This window comes from Salmo salar, chromosome ssa03, assembly GCF_905237065.1.
Source record: "Salmo salar chromosome ssa03, Ssal_v3.1, whole genome shotgun sequence".
Lineage (NCBI taxonomy): Eukaryota > Metazoa > Chordata > Actinopteri > Salmoniformes > Salmonidae > Salmo > Salmo salar.
In genome coordinates, this window is record NC_059444.1 from 19074612 (window position 1) to 19096572 (window position 21961).

General features: G+C 41.2%; 1 protein-coding gene across 1 annotated transcript in view; it reads right to left on the reverse strand.

Moving 5' to 3' along the window:
* LOC106599558 (chloride channel protein 2) overlaps window positions 1-21961 on the reverse strand; it is a 127468-nt gene that overhangs the window by 44808 nt on the left and 60699 nt on the right. Inside the window, exons 3-5 of the mRNA XM_045714612.1 lie at window positions 1040-1171; window positions 736-864; window positions 233-366 (exon numbers count right to left, since the gene is read on the reverse strand). Coding sequence (XP_045570568.1) covers window positions 233-366; window positions 736-864; window positions 1040-1171 — 395 coding nt within the window. The remainder of the gene's footprint in view (window positions 1-232; window positions 367-735; window positions 865-1039; window positions 1172-21961) is intronic.

The following is a 21961-nucleotide window of genomic DNA, read 5'->3' on the forward strand; positions in this document are numbered from 1 at the left end:
TGAAATGCAGAGTTAGTAATAAAGGAGGGGAAAAAGGGGGAAAAGAAGGCAAAACTAAAGCAATTTCAGACCAGGGCCCGTATTCATCAAGTGTCTAAGAGTAAGAGTGCTGAACTAGAATAAGGTTCTCTCTGTCCATAACCGTATTCATGATGATCTTATGGCAAAACTGCTCCTAGGAATTTCAAACATTTCACTTTCATTCCGTAACAGTCCACTAGGGGTTTCCCACCTCCTTTCCCAGGGGCATGCCACTGCCCAGAGCACAGGTCAGCCCGATAACCTTGGCCACAAAGGTTTTAAAGGTGAGATACTCCTTAAGTACCACACCTCTAAGAATGGTCTTCATCTCTGGGATACCCGAACCTGAGGAAAATGAGGAGGTGAGAGAGGGGGACGGATGAGAGGAGGGCGAGGGAGGTGGGATAGGAGGATGGGGAGGACGGAGAGTGCGGTAAAATGTATATTCATAGATCCACTTCAAGATTATTTATGAATTCAAGGCAGTCATTACTAGTGGTTTCAAGGATATAGTGAAGGATGTCCTGAAGTTGTATAACTTCTGTCAACTACCCATGTGGACTGAGTCGACGCCATACATCTGTGACCTTTAAATAATATTGCACAGTGTTTCATTCTGTATGCAAATGAGCTATTTAAATGTAGGTGTAAGATTACATTGAATGAGTGTGTGTGTGTGTGTGTGTGTGCGCGTTTCACACTTGAGTACTTTACCCACAGCCTGCGGGGCCAGTATCTGTGTGAACCCTGCTGAGAAAGTGATGAGCACCACTGGGTAGGTGACCCAGGCCAGGTACTGCAGGAGCATGTTACTGTTCAGTCCCCCGTACATCCACTTCTGAGCTACAGCGCAGAGACACACACAGATGCATAAAACCTATTAAGGGCACATTCCAGAACCTTTTTACACTAGGGGAGCTAGGAATATCTCACCCTCTCTCTCACCCTCCTTCCATTCCCTATGGTGTAGTCCATTACCCAAAAGACCCAGGAATATCTCTCCCTCCCTCTCTCTCACCTTGTTGACAGAAGGCTATAGCGTAGTCCATCACCCAGCTGACCAGGGCCATGACCAGACCCAGGAGGATGAGAAAGATCCAGTCCTCGCCCACACGAGAGATCAGGAACTTCTGACAGCGAGACGTACACACTGGAGAAAGGAGAGAGTCAGAGAGGGAGAGAGAAAGAGGGGAGAGGAAGATTAAAAAGACAACAGCTTAAAATAAGAGAGAAATGGTCACTGTAACAAGACAGAGCGTTAAAAAAAGACATATGGAGTGATGAGAAATGGAGACAGAAGGAACACTGTGAAAAGCAAGTGGGGTGGAGAGATGGATAGAAATGCATTACGACTTGTTTAGCTGAATGAATAAAGGAATGAGTGGACTTAGTGATGGGTGGAAAGAGAAAAATAAGGCCGCTAAACAGACAGGAAGCGAGTGACGATAGAGAGATAAAAGGGATGTGTGGAGAGAAGGAGGAAAGGTGAATGGTTTCTCACAGGTGGATGAAATAGGAGTAACTGGATGTCCCTGAAGAAACAAACATTGAAGAGAACACAGTGTCTTGAGGGACACAGTCTATGAATGCTCTAGATACTGAACTGGTTAAATTCCAGACTTTTCCAGTTCACAGAAAAAGGAGAATAAATTGGGTCCAATGAAGCTTCTTTTAGCTGACCTAACTTTGTTTCATAAATGTTTCTCGAGTGCTTTAAACAGTTGAAGTCGGAAGTTTACATACACCTTAACCAAATACATTTAAACTCAGTTTTTCACAATTCTTGACATTTAATCCTAGTAAGAATTCCCTGTCTTAGGTCAGTTAGGATCACCACTTTATTTTAAGAATGTGAAATGTCAGAATAATAGTAGAGAGAATGATTTATTTCAGCTTTTATTTCGTTCATCACATTCCTAGTGGGTCAGAAGTTTACATACACTCAATTAGTATTTGGTAGCATTGCCTTTAAATTGTTTAACTTGGGTCAAATGGTTCAGGTAGCCTTCCACAAGCTTCCCACAATAAGTTGGGTGAATTTTGGCCCATTCCTCCTCACAGAGCTGGTGTAACGAAGTCAGGTTTGCAGGCCTCCTTACTCGCACACAAGAACGCTTGGAGTCATTGCCCATTTGGATGACCCATTTGCGGCCAAGCTTTACCTTCCTAACTGATGTCTTGAGATGTTGCTTCAATATATCCACATATTTTTACTACCTCATGATGCCATCTATTCTGTGAAGCGCACCAGTCCCTCCTGCAGCAAAGCACCCCCACAACATGATGCGGCCACCCCCGTGCTTCACGGTTGGGATGGTGTTCTTCGGCTTGCAAGCCTCCCCCTTTTTCCTCCAAACATAACAATGGTCATTATGGCCAAACAGTTCTATTTTTGTTTCATCCCAGAGGACATTTCTCCAAAAAGTACTATCTTTGTCACCATGTGCAGTTGCAAACTATTGTCTGGCTTTTTTATGGTGGTTTTGGAGCAGTGGCTTCTTCCTTGCTGAGCAGCCTTTCAGGTTATGTCGATATAGGACTTGTTTTACTGTGGATATAGATACTTTTGTACCCGTTTCCTCCAGCATCTTCACAAGGTTCTTTGCTGTTGTTCTGGGATTGATTTTCACTTTTCGCACCAAAGGACGTTCATCTCTAGGAGACAGAATGCGCCTCCTTCCTGAGCGGTATGATGGCTGCGTGGTCCCATGGTGTTTATACTTGCATACTACTGTTTGTATAGATGAACGTGGTACCTTCAGGCATTTGGAAATTGCTCCCAAGGATGAACCAGACTTGTGGAGGTCTTGGCTGATTTCTTTTGATTTTCCCATGATTTCAAGCAAAGAGGCACTGAGTTTGAAGGTAGGCCTTGAAATACATCCACAGGTACACCTCCAATTGATTCAAATATTGTCAATTAGCCTATCAGAAGCTTCTAAAGCCATGACATCATTTTCTGGAATTTTCCAAGCTGTTTAAAGGCACAGTCAACTTAGTGTATGTAAACTTCTGACCCACTGGAATTGTGATACAGTGAATTATAAGTGAAATAATCTGACTGTAAACAATTGTTGAAAAAATGACTTGTGTCATGCACAAAGTATATGTCCTAACCAACTTGCCAATGCTATAGTTTGTTTACAAGAAATTTGTGGAGTGGTTGATAAATGAGTTTTAATGACTCCAACCTAAGTGTATGTAAACTTCCGACTTCAACTGTATGTCTGTCTTTGTCTTACTACACAGACATACAGTATCAGCCCATAGCCTCTTAAACTCTGTGTCCCAAATGACATCCTATTCCCTATATAGTGCACAACAGACCCTGGTCAAAAGTAGTGCACTACAGAAACAGATCGTGCCTTTCTCTAAGCAGTAGGAAGCAGATTATTCAGTCAACCTTTTTATCTGTTTTTGACTATGGTGATATTATCTATCAAAGTGCATCTGCTATTATTCTTAAACCTTGGGATGCAATCTTGTTACAGGTGACAGTTTTGATACTCATCCCTGCATCAAAAGGTTGGCTGGACTTTGCTAAAGACTCGTAGATCTCTGCATTACTCCCTTTTTGTTTACAAGGTCCTACTTCATATTATCTAACTTTGCTGTTCACAGGACTGGATAATTCTTGAGGGTCTCCAACAAGCTAGGTAAATCTGCTTTTAGTTTTAATGCACCGTATTGCTGTAACAAAATTTGAAATACATTTCATCGTGATGATGCCGTTGGTGCAATTTAAAGCATTGATTGGGGACTCATTGTTATCTTTTCGTAAAACAACTGGTTGCAGTAAAGAGCCAACCTGTATACTAAGGAGATCCTGAGGGAAATCGACGAGTACCAACAACTTTACGCTATAGAGGAGCAACATACTCCATCATGGAAAGATCTGACTACTTCACAAAATAACTTTAACCCGACAAAAAAAAGAAAAACAGATTCATCTACAGACACAGACTATTTACTTACCGTTGAAGTAGAGGCTAGTGCTCTGGCTGGAATCCATGCAAAACTGGATAAAACTGGAAAGGTTGTGTGAGGTGGTAGCAGGGCTGAGGGGGAGTTTGGAGTTCACCCTCCAAGGGGAAAACAAGGCACCAACAGCCATGGTAAAAATCCACGATTCCAACATGGATTGTCTACTCAGGGAAAACAGGGCGATGAAGGAGTCACTAGTAGACATACAAAGTCGTAGCATGCGTGAAAATCTATTTTTTTCTGGGATTCCTCAGGACGCAAGCAATAATCCAGAGGGCGCGATCAGAGAATTCATGCAATCCGCCTTGAAACTTCCTATAGAGACTGTAAACAAGGTGGCTTTCTACCGAGTACACAGACTTGGAGTTCGGAGTGACAAGACCAAGGGTCCCCGACCGATCATCGCAAAATTTGAACACTACCAACAAAAGGAGCTGATCTAAAGCTGTGGAAGGGAGCTTATAGGGACCAAATTCAGTCTCAATGACCAATTTCCAAGGGAGATAGACGGATGTCGTAAGAGACTGTATCCGGTACAAAGGCAACAAAAAGGGACAAGGGTAAGTGTGCCTTTCTCATTGTGGACAAACTCTTTATAGATGGACAGCTATTCTGAGACAGCTCCATAACACCGTGGCTGTACTAAATTCTACAGGGACTTAAGGTTACGAAAATAGAAAGTATGGGAACTGTTTAAAATATCTGACCACTATGAAGTGGATATGTGTAACAGTGTAGGTTCCGTCCCCCTCTTCGCCCCAACCTGGGCTCGAACCAGGGACCCTTGCACACATCAACAACTGACACCCACAAAGCATCGTTACCCATCGCGCCACAACACAAGGGGAAACCCTACTTCAAGTCTCAGAGCGAGTGACGTCACCGATTGAAACGCTATTAGCGCGCACCACCGCTAACTAACTAGCCATTTCACATCGGTTACACTCACCCCCCTTTTGACCTCCTCCTTTTCCGCAGCAAACAATGATCCGGGTCAACAGCATCAATGTAACAGTGTAGGTTCCGTCCCTCTCTTCGCCCCAACCCGGGCTCGAACCAGGGACCCTTGCACACATCAACAACACATTAGAAATAGTTGATATTTGGAGACAAAAAAAACCCAACCTAGTGAGATATAGATGGAGGAGACTTAATCAAGTTAGTCGTCTTGACTACTTTCTTGTCTTTCTCTCTTGCATCAAAGGTTAAAGTTTTAAGGAGACAGAATGCGATCGGATCATCTAAGTGGCATTCACATAACTCTTATAGATTTTCCACGTGGACAGGGATATTGGAAATTTAATCAAAGTTTACTGGAGGACAACTTAACTTAACTAAGACAAAATAATTCAACTGAATTTTTCCAGTATAATATAGGTTCAGCAAATCCCCTTATTGTTTGGGATACCTTTAAATGTACCTTCAGAGGTCAATCAATAATAAAAAAGCAGTTTCTGGCTAAAGAGACAAGACTAACAAGGGAAATCCATGAACTAATAGTACAGGTAGATTGCAATAAAAATTATACTACAGAGATGCAAAATAAGTTAGAGGAAAAAGAACTTGAGGAACTTATTCAAGAACAATCTAATGTAATCTATTACAAAAATAAAGCAAACTGGATGGAATATGGAGAACAATGCACAAAATTCTTCCTGAATCTCCAATACTGGATCGCTAGTAAAAATAATTTGCAGAAACTCGTTACTGAAGACTTAGTCATCTATGATTCTCCGAATTATATTTTAAAAGAGGAAGCTAATTATTTTAGACAAATGTTTTCTTTTCCGTCTCATCCTCTCGCACTGAATGAAGATTACGGTAAGGAATTGTTTCCAAATAATATAAAAAATTTCAAATTAACAAATGTACAGAAAGATCAGTGCGAAGGCAAAATCAGAGAAATAACTTTTTGAGGCTGTTTAATCCTTTCAGTCTGGAAAAACCCCAGGGCTTGATGGCATACCGGTAGAGGTATATCAAGCCTTTTTTGATATACTAAAAGCTCCATTGTTAGATTGTTTTAACTACTCCTATAGAAATGGTAGTCTGTCAGGTACTCAGCAGGAAGGTCTGATTTCTCTATTAAAACAAGACAAACAAATATAAAGATCCAGTCTAAAAAACTGGAGGCCCCTTACACGTCAATGTTGTGATGCAAAAATACTAGCGAAATGCATAGCACTCAGAATTAAAAGGGTTTTACCAGGTATTGTTCATCCTGATCAGAAAGGTTTTTTACATGGACGATACATTGGAGATAATATACGACAACTACTAGAAATAATAGAACATCATGAAACATCTAAGCCAGGCCTGGTTTTTATAGTGGATTTTGAAAAGGCATTTGATAAAGTAAGAGTGGATTTTATTTATAAATGACTGAATTTTTTCAATTTTGGTAATTCTATTATAAAATGGGTAAAAATAATGTATAGCAACCCCAGGTGTAAAATAGTAAATAATGGCTACTTCTCAGAGTTTTGAATTATAAAGAGGAGTTAAACAAGGGTGTAGGCTGTCACCATATCTATTTGTTATGGCCATCGAAATGCTAGCTATTAAAATCAGATCCAATAACAACATTAGATGAATAGAAACCCAAGGCTTAAAAACAAAGGTGTCCATGTGTGCCGATGACTCAAGTTTTATATTAAGTCCGCAAGCTAGATCCCTGCAATGTCTCATTGAAGATCTAGATAACTTTTATGTACTCTCTGGACTTAAACCTAATTATGATAAGTGTACAATATTATGTATTGGATCTTTAAAAAATACAACTTTTACATTACCCTGCAGTTTACCTATAAAATGGGCTGATGGTGAAGTAGACATACTTGTGAATTCATATCACAAAAGATATAAATAACCTTTCCACAATGAATTTCAATGGAAAACATATAAAAATAGACAAGATCCTGCAACCATGGAGAGGTAAATACCTGTCTATTTATGGAAAAATTACCCTGATTAACTCCTTAGTCATATCTCAGTTTACTCACTTACTTATGGTGCTGCCTACTCCTGATGATTCGTTTTTCAGATCATATGAGCAAAAAATATTTTGCTTTATCTGGGACGCTAAACCAGACAAAATAAAGAGTGGCTATCTATATAATGAATGTGAATTGGGTGGGTTGAGATTATTAAATATAAAAGCACTAAACCGCTCTCTAAAAGCTTCACTTATTCAAAAGTTTTATTTGAACCCTAAATGGTTCTCAACTAGATTACTAAGAAAAGCTCATCCATTGTTTAAAAATGGCCTTTTTGCCTTTGTGCAGATTGCCATGTCTCGTTTTCCCATTAATGATACTTCAAAAAAAGTATCTCTCTTTTTCAAAAAAGCATTCCAGAGTTGGCTACAATTTCATTACTTCTTTTTGTTTACAAGGCCCTACTTCATAAACGTACATATTATCTAACTTTGCTTTTCACAGGATTGGTTAATTCTTGAGGTTCATAGGGTCTCCAACGAGCTAGGTAAATCTGCTTCAAGTTTTAATGCACCGTATTGCTGGAACAAAATTCGAAATACATTTCATCTTGATGTTCGTTGGTGCAATTTAAAGTATTGATTGGGGACTTATTTGTGGTGGAATGTAACAGTTCTTCTGGGTGATTTGAGGTGTTTTATTTGTGCTTCCCATTAATGTGTTTTTGTAATTTAATGTGTATATAAAGTGCCTTCAGAAAGTATTCATACCCCTTGACTTATTCCACATTTAGTTGTGTTACAGCCTGAATTCCAATAATAATAATTCTCACCCATCTATGTACACACAATACCCCATAATGACAAAGTGAAAACATGTTTTTTTGAGTTTTTGTAACTATGTGACTCACCACCTGGATTCGGTCTTATGTAGCAAAATTTGAAATTGGGTTTTTTACATTGGAGAAAAGTAGAGACTCAGAGCTACAAAATGGAATATCATACACAGCATTTTTGAGGAACAATGGGAAAGTATTTCTACTTTGAAAGTTGATACACTTGTAAACTCACTTTTGAAAAAAGGGCCTTTGAATATTTTGGTACCTACTAAAGAGCTCTCCTTTGTCTACACCAATTCAGCATTGTTCACACCCTCTTATCCCAGCCCCACCCATCTCTTTAAGGATTCAGATATGAGGTCATGTGCTAAACAGTGAGTAGTGTAGTAAAGATTAAGACTAAAAGTGGTAGTAGCCTACAATAAGGAAACATTCCAGGTAAACAAAAAGTGTCCAGATAAAAATGTTTTATAAATATTAGATGACGCTTACCCAGACACACTTGATGGGTAATGTGAAAGAAATGCTTTAACCCCCAGCCACATCCAGTGGTGTAAAAAGTACTAAATTGTCATACTTGAGTAAAAGTATAAATCATTTCAAATTTCTTATATTAAACCAGACGTCACAATTGTATTTTTTTAAATTATTTATTTATTGATGGATAGCCAGGGGCACAATGTACTTAAGTATCAAAAAGGTAAAGTAAAAATATTAACCATTTGAAATTCCTTATATTAAGCGAACCAGATGGCACAATTGTATTATTTATTTTTATTGATGGAGAGCCAAGTGCACACTCCAACATAATTTACAAACAAAGCATTTGTGTTTAGTATATTATATTGAAAATGAAATACAGAAATATTTCATTTATTTACAGTAAGAATTCACACCCCAGAGTCAATACTCTGTAGAAGCACATTTGGCAGTGATTACAGCTGTAAGTCTTTCTGGGTAAGTCTGTAAGAGCTTTGCACACCTGGATTATACAATATTTGCCCATTATTTTCAAAATTCTTCAAGTTCTGTAAAATTGGTTGTTGATAATTGTTAGACAACCATTTTCAGGTCTTGCAATAGATTTAAGTATACTGAGCAAAAATATAAAGCACAACATGCAACAATGTCAAAGATTTTACTGAGTTACAGTTCATATAAGGAAATCAGTCAATTGAAATAAATAAATTAGGCCCCAATCTATGGATTTCACATGACTGGGAATACAGATATGTGCAGTACCAGTCAAAAGTTTGGACACACCTACTCATTCAAGGGTTTTTCTTATTTTTTTTTACTATTTTCTACATTGTAGAATAATAGTGAAGACATCAAAACTATGAAATAACACATATGGAATCATGTAGTAAGCAAAAAAGTGTTACACACTGTCATGACGTTGGCCTGTGGGTAAGGTTTATGACCCCCCCCCCATAAATATCTTTCTCTCTTCCTCTCTTACTGACCCTACTGAAGGACTGCTGTCCTGTTAAATATAGAGAGTCTGGGAACATCAAACAAATGGAGAAAGGTACCACATATTTTGTTAATAAAACCAGTTGGAAATATGCTTGGGAACGTAATGAGTATGTATGTCAGTTCGGTTGTCATCTGAGACATTATGACTGATGACAGGACGACATAAACTGTATCTGAGAAAGTATACACCCTCTGGTTATCAGAGTCACATGGAATTGTTATGCAATTGAAATGTTTGATATTGAAAATGTTTGTTAGGAGATGAAATGTAATTTTAGCTTCCGAATGAGAGATTTGGGTTTTCATAAGGAAAGTGCCCTGCTCGATCAGTAACCCAACCCTGTGAAGAGACAGGGGTTATAAACGATGAAACACCTCCCTCCCCCTCTCCACTATATAATCCTTTGACGAAAAGATAACCAGGTTGTTCCAGTACGTGAGGTCTGCAGCCTCTACATTAGAAGGACACACATGTCAAGTACAGAACTAAGCCAACCTCGGCGTGAGCTCTGGTATGAACTGGTATGAACTTTGAGCTTATTCACTACAGAAGTGCTACTTCCTAGCTGTTGAGTTAGCAGCGGCCGCTGCTAACGTGGGTTAGGAAAGGACGGACGACGGATCCAGTCTAACAACCAGACGAAGATACCACCACGTATCCAATGGACCACCATTGACATTCTTCCGAAAACAGGGAGATCTGTTGGCGAACCCGGCCAGCATCTACGACCAATCTACCGAAGCGCAGCTCAGAGTAAATATTTATTGCATTTTCCTTTTCCAAATGGGCGGTAATTTAGAATGCATAAGATAATGTATTTACGATAGCATAGCTGCTGTTTCTGTGTTCCTAAATCTTCCCGCTCTTTCATTCAAGCCCAACCCCCTTTCCTTTGTGTAACTAGCTTTCATACAGGTTCCATCCACCAGGAAGTTTTCTGTATGACATCATTGTATTCTGTGTATTTGTAATTCTGTGTGATTAGTTAGGTATTTAGTAAATAAATAATTAAACCCAATTTTGTATTGCTGATTCAACTTGTTAGCCAGGGTTCGTGAAGATAGCCAAGAATTTACAACTTTCATTATGAGACTGAAAATAAGACAAGGATTAATATTGACTTCTATCGAGGTAAAATATTACTAAGTATTTTAAGAGTTTATTCGGAAGATAACAGCTCTATAAACGTTCTTCCGTGGTGCCCCGACTTTCTAGTTAATTACATTTACATGATTAGCTTAATCAGGTAATTTAATTACAGAGAAATCATTTTATAAATTAGCATGTCATATCATTTAATCCGGCATAGCCAAAGACACGACAACATATAAAAATATATTTTCGATTTTAGTTCTTCAAAGTAGCCACCCTTTTCCTTGATGACAGCTTTGCACACTCTTGGCATTCTCTCAACCAGCTTCACCTGGAATGCTTTTCCAACAGTCTTGAAGGAGTTCCCACATATGCTGAGCACTTGTGGCTGCTTTTCCTTCTCTGCATTCCAACTCATCCCAAACCATCTCAAATGAGTTGAGGTCTGGTGATTGTGGAGGCCAGGTCATCTGATGCAGCACTCCATCACTCTCCTTCTTGGTCAAATAGCCCTTACACAGCCTGGAGGTGTGTTGGGTCATTGTCCTGTTGAAAAACAAATGATAGTCCCACTAAGCGCAAACCAAATGAGATGGTGTATCGCTGCAGAATGCTGTGGTAGCCATGCTGGTTAAGTGTGCCTTGAATTCTAAATAAATCACTGACAGTGTCACCAGCAAAGCACCCCCACACCATCACACCTCCTCCTCCATGCTTCACAGTGGGAACCACACATGCAGAGATCATCCATTCACCTACTCTGCGTCTCACAGCGGTTGGAACCAAAAATCTCAAATTTGGACTCATCAGACCAAAGGACAGATTTCCACGGTCTAATGTTCATTGCTCGTGTTTCCTGGCCCAATCAAGTCTTATTATTATTATTATTATTATTATTATTATTGGTGTCCTTTAATAGTGGTTTCTTTGCAGCAATGCGTACATGAAGGCCTGATTCACACAGTCTCCTCTGAAGAGTTGATGTTGAGATGTGTCTGTTACTTGAACTCTGTGAAGCATTTATTTGGGCTGCAATTTCTCAGGCTTGTAAATCGAATGAAATTATCCTCTGCAGCAGAGGTAACTCTGGGTCTTCCTGTTCTGTGGTGGTCCTCATGAGAGCCAGTTTCATCATAGCGCTTGATGGTTTTTATGACAACACTAGAAGAAACTTTCAAAGTTCTTGACATTTTCTGGATTAACTGACCTTCATGGTCTTAAAGTAATGATGGACTGTCGTTTCTCTTTGCTTATTTGAGCTTTTCTTGCCATAATATGGACATTTCTGGCATTGTGTTGTGTGACAAAACTGCACATTTTAAGTGGGCTTTTATTATCCCCCATCACAAGGTGCACCTGTGTAATGATCATGCTGTTTAATCAGCTTCTTGATATGCCACACCTGTCAGGTGGATGGATTATCTTGGCAAAGGATAAAAGCTCACTAACTGGGATGTAAACTAATTTGTGCACAACATTTTAGAGAAATAAGCTTTTTGTGCATATAGAACATTTCTGGGATCTTATATTCAAGCTCATGAAACATAGGACCGAAACTTTACATATTGCGTTCATGTTTTTGTTCAGTGTAGATTTAAGTCAAAACTGTAACTCGGCCACTCAGGAACATTCACTGTCTTGGTAAGCAACCAGTGTAGATTTAGCCATGTGTTATAGACTATGGTCCTGCTGAAAGGTGAATTCCTCTCCCAGTGTCTGGTGGAAAGCAGACTGAACCAGGTTTTCCTCTAGGATTTTGCCTGTCCTTAGATCCATTCCTTTTTTTTTTATCTTGAAAAACTCCCCAGTCCTTAATGATTACAAGCATACACATAACATGACGCAGTCACCACTATGCTTAAAAATAGGAAGAAAGGTACTCAGTAATGTATCGTATTGGACTTTGTATTCAGGACATTTCTTGCAGTATTACTTTAGTGCCTTGTTGCAAACAGGATGCATGTGCATGTTTTGGAATATTTGAATTATGTACAGGCTTCCTTCTGTTCACTTTGTCAATTAGGTTAGTATTGTGGAGTAACTACAATATTGTGATCCATCCTCAGTTTTCTCCTATCACAGCCATTAAACTCTGTAACTGTTTTAAAGTCACCATTAGCCTCATGGTGAAATCCCTGAGAGGTTTCCTTCCTCTCTGGCAACTGATTTAGGAAGGACCCCTGTATCTTTGTAGTGACCGGGTGTATTGATACACCATCCAAAGTGTAATTAATAACTTCACCATGCTTAAAGGGATATTCAATGTCTGCTTTTTAATATTTTTCCCATATGCCAATAGATACCCTTCGCAAGGCATTGGAAAATCTCTGTCGTCTTTGTGGTTGAATCTGTGTTTGGAATTCACTGCTCAACATAATTGTATGTGTGGAGTACAGAGATGAGGTAGTCACTCAAAAATCATGTTAAACACTATTATTGCACATAAAAAGGACGTCATGCTGCTTGCTCAGAGAGTACCACTTCCTCCCAATTCGGCAAATACCAATACAAAACTCAGGACCTCTGCCTCACAAACACACGTGACTGTCCTCCCTCAAGAGTCTTAGCCGGTCACGCCACCTCAAAAGCTAGCTACACATACACAGAGTTAGTCCATGCAACTTACGTGACTTGTTAAGCACATTTTTACTCCTGAACTTATTTACGCTTGCTATAACAAAGAGGTTGAATACTTAGACTCAGGACATTTCAGCTTTTAATGTTTTATTAATTTGGAAAAAATATGATTCCACTTTGACATTATCAGTTATTGCGTGTATGCCAGACACAAAAAAATCTAAATTTTATACATTTTAATTTACGCTGTAGCACAACAACTTTTGTCAATACTTTCTGAAGGCACTGAAAGTCTACAGCAGAGGTAGTGCCTACAGTGCCTTCGGAAAGTATTCAGACCCCTTCACTTTTTCCACATTTTGTTACATTACAGCCTTATTCTACTTTATTTTTTATCAATCTACACACAGTTCCTCATAATGACAAAGCAAAAACAGGTTTTAGGATTTTTTTGCAAATTTATAAAAATAAAATCACATTTACATAAGAATTCAGATGTTCGATTGGGCTCAAGTCCGGGCTCTGGCTGAGCCACTCAAGGACATTCAGAGACTTGTCCCAAAGGCACTCCTGCATTGTCTTGGTTGTGTGCTTAGGGTCATTGTCCTGTTGGAAGATTAACCTTTCCCCGGTCTGAGGTCCTGAGCACTCTGGAGCAGGTTTTCATCAAAGATCTCTCTGTATTTTGCTCTGTTCATCTTTCCCTCGATCCTGACTAGTCTCCCAGTCCCTGCCGCTGAAAAACATCCCCACAGCATGATGCTGCCACAACCGTGCTTCACCGTAGGGATGGTGTCAGGTTTCCTCCAGATGTGTCGCTTGGCCTTCAGTCCAAAGAGTTCGATCTTGGTTTCATCAGACCAGAGAATCTTGTTTCTCATGGCCTGAGAGTCTTTAGGTGCCTTTTAGCAAACTCCAAGCAGGCTGTCATGGTACTTTTACTGAGGAGTGGCTTCCGTCTGGCCACACTACCATAAAGGCCTGGTTGGTGGAGTGCTGCAAAGATGGTTGTCCTTCTGGAAGGTTCTCCCATCTCCACAGAGGAACTCTAGAGCTCTGTCAGAGTAACCATTGGGTTCTTGGTCACCTACATGACCAAGGCCCTTCTCCCCCGATTGCTCAGTTTGGCCGGGTGGCCAGCTCTAGGAAGAGTCTTGGTGGTTCCAAACTTCTTCCATTTAAGAATGATGAAGGCCACTGGGTTCTTGGGGACCTTCAATGCTGCAGAAATGTTTTGGTAGCCTTCCCCAGATCTGTGCCTTGACACAATCCTGTCTCGGTGCTCTACGGACAATTACTTCGACCTCATGGCTTGTTTTTTTCTCTGACATGCACTCTCAACTGTGGGATCTTATATAGACAGTTGTGTGCCTTTCCAAATCATGTCCAATCAATTGAATTTAACACAGGTGGACTCCAATCAAGTTATAAAAACATCAAGGATGATCAATGGAAACTGGATGCACCTGAGCTCAATTTCAAGTCTCATAGCAAAGGGTCTGAAAACTTAGGTAAATAAGATTTTTTATTTTTAATACATTTGCAAAATTTCTAAACGTTTTTCATTTTCTCATTATGGGGTAATGTGTGTAGATTGATGAGGGGAAAAAAACTATTTAATCAATTTTAGAATAAGACTAACGTATCAAAATGTGGAAAAAGGGGACTGAATACTTTCCAAATGCACTGTATATTTTGTGTATAATGTGTATATTTATGTTGTATTATACAGGGCACATCTGAAAAAGAGACCTAGGTCTCAATACATGTAGGTAGGGGTAAAGTGACTATGTATAGGTAATAAACAGTGAGTAGCAGCAGTGTAAAAACAAAGGGGGGGGGGGGCATTCACTGTCGCACTCCTGCCACCATCATTACGCACACTTGCTTCCCTCGTCACGCGCATCAGCGATCATTTGGACTCAATCACCTGTGTTATTTCCTTCCCTATATTTGTCTGTCCCCCAGCTCTGTTCCCCGCTTCCGCATTAATGTTCGTATGTCGTTTTGTTACCCATGTGCTGACGCTGTTCCTGTCTTGTTCCTTGTCTGTTCCTCATTAAATGTTTGACACCCCGTACCTGCTTCTCGAATCCAGCGTCGATCCTTACACCTTCACTGCCACAGGGATATACATATAATTTTCTCCTTAAATAAACATACCACTGATTTTAAATTCAAGAGAGATGGACAAGTCGGAAAGAAGATGGAGGGAGAGGGGAAAAGGAAAGAGATTGAGAGAACTTATAAATTAAGAGAGTCAGAACAGCAGTGGAGCAAGACAGACAGACAGACAGACAGACAGAGAGAGACACAGAGAGAGACACACACACACACACACACACACACACAGAGAGACACACACAGAGATGAGGCAGTAGCAGGGGTTGAGAGGACAGGTTACACAGGGACATTGAGGTCCCCCCAGGGGGCAGTAGTGGAGCACAACGGGGTTCGTGACAGCATGACAGGGCCAGATGACCCACCTGCTGAATGGCACCTCACCCACACCTACGCATGGGAATGCAGAGACACACACACACACAGGCAGTGGCAGATTTAGGTATATGCGACATGGGCAGCCGCCCAGGGCAGCACGGAGTGCCCGCACCAAAAAAAATTGGAATGGTGACATTTTCGCGATCGTTTTTCTATCACTCATTTGCACGTCATGTCAATGATATGATGTCACCGTGTGGGACTGTGGGTCAATTAAACTTGTCGAAGTGGGCACCCTGATTCTAGTTTGTGAGCTAGGCAGGCTACTGCCAGGGAAGGTCTCCCACTCAGAAGTACGAGATGGGTAGGGCGACGGGGGAAGGTTGACCTCAGGTCTCCCCACTGGAAGCCCGAGGTAGGGGGAGTGGGGGAATCTATCAAATAGCACACCTCTAACTTTGTACAGTACTAATGCAATTAGTAAAATCACTACGAAATGCTACCAAATAAACCACAATTCATCCACAATACTGTTAATGTAACGTTTCACAGACATATTGTTGCATTTTTTTCTGGTTTATGCAAAATCGTTCTTCTACACCTGCATTGCTTACTGTTTGGGATTTTAGGCTGGGTTTCTGTACAGCACTTTGTAACATCAGCTGATGTAAGAAGGGCTTTATAAATAAATTTGATTGATTGATGGTTAAAAAGAAAAGAACCAGTCTGCACACCACCAAGCTGAACTGGTTTAGTCTTGACTCTTGGTTGACAGTGTTGGGGGATGGGTAATGTATTGATGCTCAAGTGTCAAATCAACATGTCTTTGTTACTTCTTTTTGATATTTATGAGTCTTATTTTTGTATATATTTTTTAATTTATATAGTTTTAAATGTTATGATTATTTATTTGTGTTCCAAATGTCTGAATAAATCTTTTTTTTTTTTTTTGTAGGGGGGCTGAAGGGTGGGCCCAGGGAGCCATACAAGCTAGAACCGCCACTGCACACAGGCATACTGTATACACACACACACACACACACACACACAAGTTTGGCATGTGGTGGGTGGCCCTCTGCCCGGTGCTTCCATGGGCAACTTGCTCTCCTTATATCCGCTGCCACAGTAGCGTGACAGTCTTAAGTCTTCTTCTCAACCCAAAAGCCAAAACAGAGAGTCTGCCAGATACACTGTGTAATTAATTGCTTATTCTGTTTCGGAATATGAATCGTACAAACATACTGTAAATTATAGAATCACATTTAGGCCAACAATATCAAAACAAATGTGAGTGTAAACTCCCTCAGCAGAACAGTCACTAGCAAGCAGTGCACAAAATGGGAAAGCCTATTTTATGGCAAGGCACTGCCACATCTCAAACAAAATCTCCAAGAATATGACCACTCATATTTACTGACCTGTGTAATGACCTCAATAGGACCACTCATATTTACTGACCTGTCTAATGACCTCAATAGGACCACTCATATTTACTGACCTGTCTAATGACCTCAATAGGACCACTCATATTTACTGACCTGTCTAATGACCTCAATAGGACCACTCATATTTACTGACCTGTCTAATGACCTCAATAGGACCACTCATATTTACTGACCTGTCTAATGACCTCAATAGGACCACTCATATTTACTGACCTGTCTAATGACCTCAATAGGACCACTCATATTTACTGACCTGTCTAATGACCTCAATAGGACCACTCATATTTACTGACCTGTCTAATGACCTCAATAGGACCACTCATATTTACTGACCTGTCTAATGACCTCAATAGGACCACTCATATTTACTGACCTGTCTAATGACCTCAATAGGACCACTCATATTTACTGACCTGTCTAATGACCTCAATAGGACCACTCATATTTACTGACCTGTCTAATGACCTCAATAGGACCACTCATATTTACTGACCTGTCTAATGACCTCAATAGGACCACTCATATTTACTGACCTGTCTAATGACCTCAATAGGACCACTCATATTTACTGACCTGTCTAATGACCTCAATAGGACCACTCATATTTACTGACCTGTCTAATGACCTCAATAGGACCACTCATATTTACTGACCTGTGTAATGACCTCAATAGGACCACTCATATTTACTGACCTGTGTAATGACCTCAATAGGACCACTCATATTTACTGACCTGTGTAATGACCTCAATAGGACCACTCATATTTACTGACCTGTGTAATGACCTCAATAGGACCACTCATATTTACTGACCTGTGTAATGACCTCAATAGGACCACTCATATTTACTGACCTGTGTAATGACCTCAATAGGACCACTCATATTTACTGACCTGTGTAATGACCTCAATAGGACCACTCATATTTACTGACCTGTGTAATGACCTCAATAGGACCACTCATATTTACTGACCTGTCTAATGACCTCAATAGGACCACTCATATTTACTGACCTGTGTAATGACCTCAATAGGACCACTCATTTACTGACCTGTGTAATGACCTCAATAGGACCACTCATATTTACTGACCTGTGTAATGAGTGAGTGATCACTGTGATCCAATGACCTCTCCTATGAGTGCACCACCACCACTGAACTGACAGCGTCGACCTACGCTGAGTGTACAAAACATTATGAACACCTGCTCTTTCCATGACATAGACTGACCAAGTGAATCCAGGTGAAAGCTATGATCCCTTATTGATGTCACTTGTTAAATCCACTTCAAATCAGTGTAGCTGAAGGGGAGGAAACAGGTTAAAAAATGATTTTTAAGCCTTGAGACATGGATTGTGTGTGTGCAATTCTGAAGGTGCCAAAGATTTAAGTGCCTTTGAACGGGATATCAAATCAAAAGTTTATTTGTCGCGTGCGCCGAATACAACAGGTGTAGACCTTACAGTGAAATGCTTACTTACAGGCTCTAACCAATAGTGCAAAAAAGGTATTAGGTGAACAATAGGTAGGTAAAGAAATTAAACAACAGTAAAAAGACAGGCTATATACAGTAGCGAGGCTATAAAAGTAGCAAGGCTACATACAGACACCGGTTAGTCAGGCTGATTGAGGTAGTATGTACATGTAGATATGGTTAAAGTGACTATGCATATATGATGAACAGAGAGTAGCAGTAGCGTAAAAGAGGGGTTGGCGGGTGGTGGGTGGGACACAATGCATATTGTCCGGTTAGCCAATGTGAAAGAGCACTGGTTGGTCGGCCCAATTGAGGTAGTATGTACATGAATGTATAGTTAAAGTGACTATGCATATATGATAAACAGAGAGTAGCAGCAGCGTAAAAGAGGGATTGGGGGGCACACACAATGCAAATAGTCTGGGTAGCCATTTGATTACCTGTTCAGGAATCTTATGGCTTGGGGATAATAACTGTTGAGAAGCCTTTTTGTCCTAGACTTGGCACTCCTAGGGAGAGTAGAGAGAACAGTCTATGACTGGGGTCTTTGACAATTTTTAGGGCCTTCCTCTGACACTGCCTGGTGTAGAGGTCCTGGATGGCAGGCAGCTTAGCCCCGGTGATATACTGGGCCGTACGCACTACCCTCTGTAGTGCCTTGCGGTCAGAGGCCGAGCAATTGCCGTACCAGGCAGTGATGCAACCAGTCAGGATGCTCTCGATGTTGCAGCTGTAGAACCTTTTGAGGATTTCAGGACCCATGCCAAATCTTTTTCGTTTCCTGAGGGGGAATTGGCTTTGTCGTGCCCTCTTCATGACTGTCTTGGTGTGTTTGGACCATTCTAGTTTGTTGTAGATGTGGACACCACGGAACAACCTGCTCCACTACAGCCCCGTCGATGAGAATGGGGGCATGCTTGGTCCTCCTTTTCCTGTAGTCCACAATCATCTCCTTAGTCTTGGTTACTTTGAGGGATAGGTTGTTATTATGGCACCACCCGGCCAGGTCTCTGACCTCCTCCCTATAGGCTGTCTCGTCGTTGAGCAGGCCTACCACTGTTGTGTCGTCTGCAAACTTAATGATGGTGTTGGAGTCGTGCCTGGCCATGCAGTCATGGGTGAACAGGAGGGGACTGAGCACGCACCCCTGGGGAGCTCCAGTGTTGAGGATCAGCGTGGCAGATCTGTTTCTACCTACCCTCACCACCTGGGGGCGGCCCATCAGGAAGTCCAGGATCCAGTTGCAGAGGGAGGTGTTTAGTCCCAGGATCCTTAGCTTAGTGATGAGCTTTGAGGGTACTATGGTGTTGAACGCTGAGCTGTAGTCAATTAATTACATTTTCACATAAGTGTTCCTTTTGTCCAGGTGGGAAAGGGCAGTGTGGAGTGCAATAGAGATTGCATCATCTGTGGATCTGTTTGGGCGGTATGCAAATTGGAGTGGGTCTAGGGTTTCTGGGATAATGGTGTTGATGTGAGCCATTACCAACCTTTCAAAGCACTTCATGGCTACGGGTCTGTAGTCATTTAGGCAGGTTGCGTTTGTATTCTTGGGCACAGGGACTATGGTGGTCTGCTTGAAACATGTTGGTATTACAGACTCAATCAAGGACATGTTGAAAATGTCAGTGAAGACACCTGCCAGTTGGTCAGCACATGCCCGGAGCACACGTCCTGGTAATCCGTCTGGCCCCGCAGCCTTGTGTATGTTGACCTGTTTAAAGGTCTTACTCACGTCGGCTACGGAGAGCATGATCACACAGTCGTCCGGAACAGCTGATGCTCTCATGCATTCCTCAGTGTTGCTTGCCTCGAAGCAAGCATAGAAGTGATTTAGCTCGTCTGGTAGGCTCGTGTCACTGGGCAGCTCGTGGCTGTGCTTCCCTTTGTAGTCTGTAATAGTTTGCAAGCCCTGCCACATAAGACGAGTGTCAGAGCCGGTGTAGTATGATTCAATCTTAGCCCTGCATCGACGCTTTGCCTGTTTGATGGTTCGTCACAGGGCATAGCAGGATTTCTTGTAAGCTTCCGGGTTAGAGTCCCGCACCTTGAAAGCGGCAGCTCTACCCTTTAGCTCAGTGCGAATGTTACCTGTAATCCATGGCTTCTTGTTGGGGTATGTACGTACAGTCACTGTGGGAACGGCGTCCTCCATGCACTTATTGATAAAGCCAGTGACTGATGTGGTGTACTCTTCAATGCCATCGGAAGAATCCCGGAACATGTTCCAGTCTGTGATAGCAAAACAGTCCTGTAGTTTAGCATCTGCTTCATCTGACCACTTTTTTATAGACCTTAGTCACTGGTGCTTCCTGCTCTAATTTTTGCTTGTAAGCAGGAATTCGGAGGATAGAGTTGTGGTTGGATTTACCAAATGGAGGGCGAGGGAGAGCTTTGTATGCATCTCTGTGTGTGGAGTACAGGTGATCTAGATTTTCTTTCCCTCTGGTTGCACATTTAACATGTTGATGGAAATTTGGTCGAACTCATTTAAGTTTTCCTGCATTAAAGTCTCCGGCACCAGCTGTTTACAAATATGCACAGACACCCCCCCCTTACTGGAGTGTGCTGTTCTTTCTTGCCGGTGCAGCGTATATCCCACTAGCTGAATATCCATGTTGTCATTCAGCCACGATTCCGTGAAATAGGATATTACAGTTTTTGATGTCCCGTTGGTAGGATATTCGTGATCGTACCTCATCTAGCTAATTCCCAGCCGAACGGACGCTGTTCTGACGGTAACTCACAGTAGGTTGGTGGCACCTCAATTGAGGAGGACAGGCTCATGGTAATGGCTGGAGCAGAATTAGCTGAATGGTAGCAAATACGTAAAACAGTTTCCAGGTCTGATGCCATTCCATTTGCTCTGTTCCAGGCATTGTTATGAGCCGTCCTCCCCTCAAGCCTCCACTGGTGCAACTCAATATTAGGAAGGTGTTCTTAATGTTTTGTATACTCAGTTTATGCTCATTGTACTATATAGAATACAGTAGATGGCCGATGGTGGTGAGTGAGACGAGTCAGTCACACTGGATTACACATTAGCCTATCATGTTAGCGAGATCTCCCTCTGAGCTAACCCACTCTCGCCCTCTAAAGCTAACGGTCACAATGAGCCGCTCAGTTTTTTGCAGAGTGTGTAGGCTGGGCTCTAAAACCCTCTGGATTTTGGAGTAGAACAGAGGCACATACTCCGACACACACACACACACACACAGAACAAAGGCACAAACTCATGCTACGAGTTGAGGTATTGTGGTGTAGGTGGGAGAATGGCTGGGTTCTGTACTCCTGCTGTTGTACAAAATGTACAAGAACGCGGAAAGATATCTCTAGTACACAAGTAGTATTTAAGAGTCCTTTTATTTTTTACATTAAAAAAAACCACACACACAACCAGTCAAAAGTTGGGACACACCTACTCCTTCAAGGGTTTTTTTTTTTATTTCCACATTGTAGAATTAATAGTGAAGACATCAAAACTATGAAATAACATATGGAATCATGTAGTAACCAAACAAGTGTTAAACAAATCAAAATATATTTTATATTTGAATTACTACAAAATTAGCCACCCTTTGCCTTGATGGCAGCTTTGCACACTCTTGGCATGCTCTCAACAGGTGTGCCTTGTTAAAAGTTAATTTGCTTCCCAAATTGTGTCAAGTTGGCT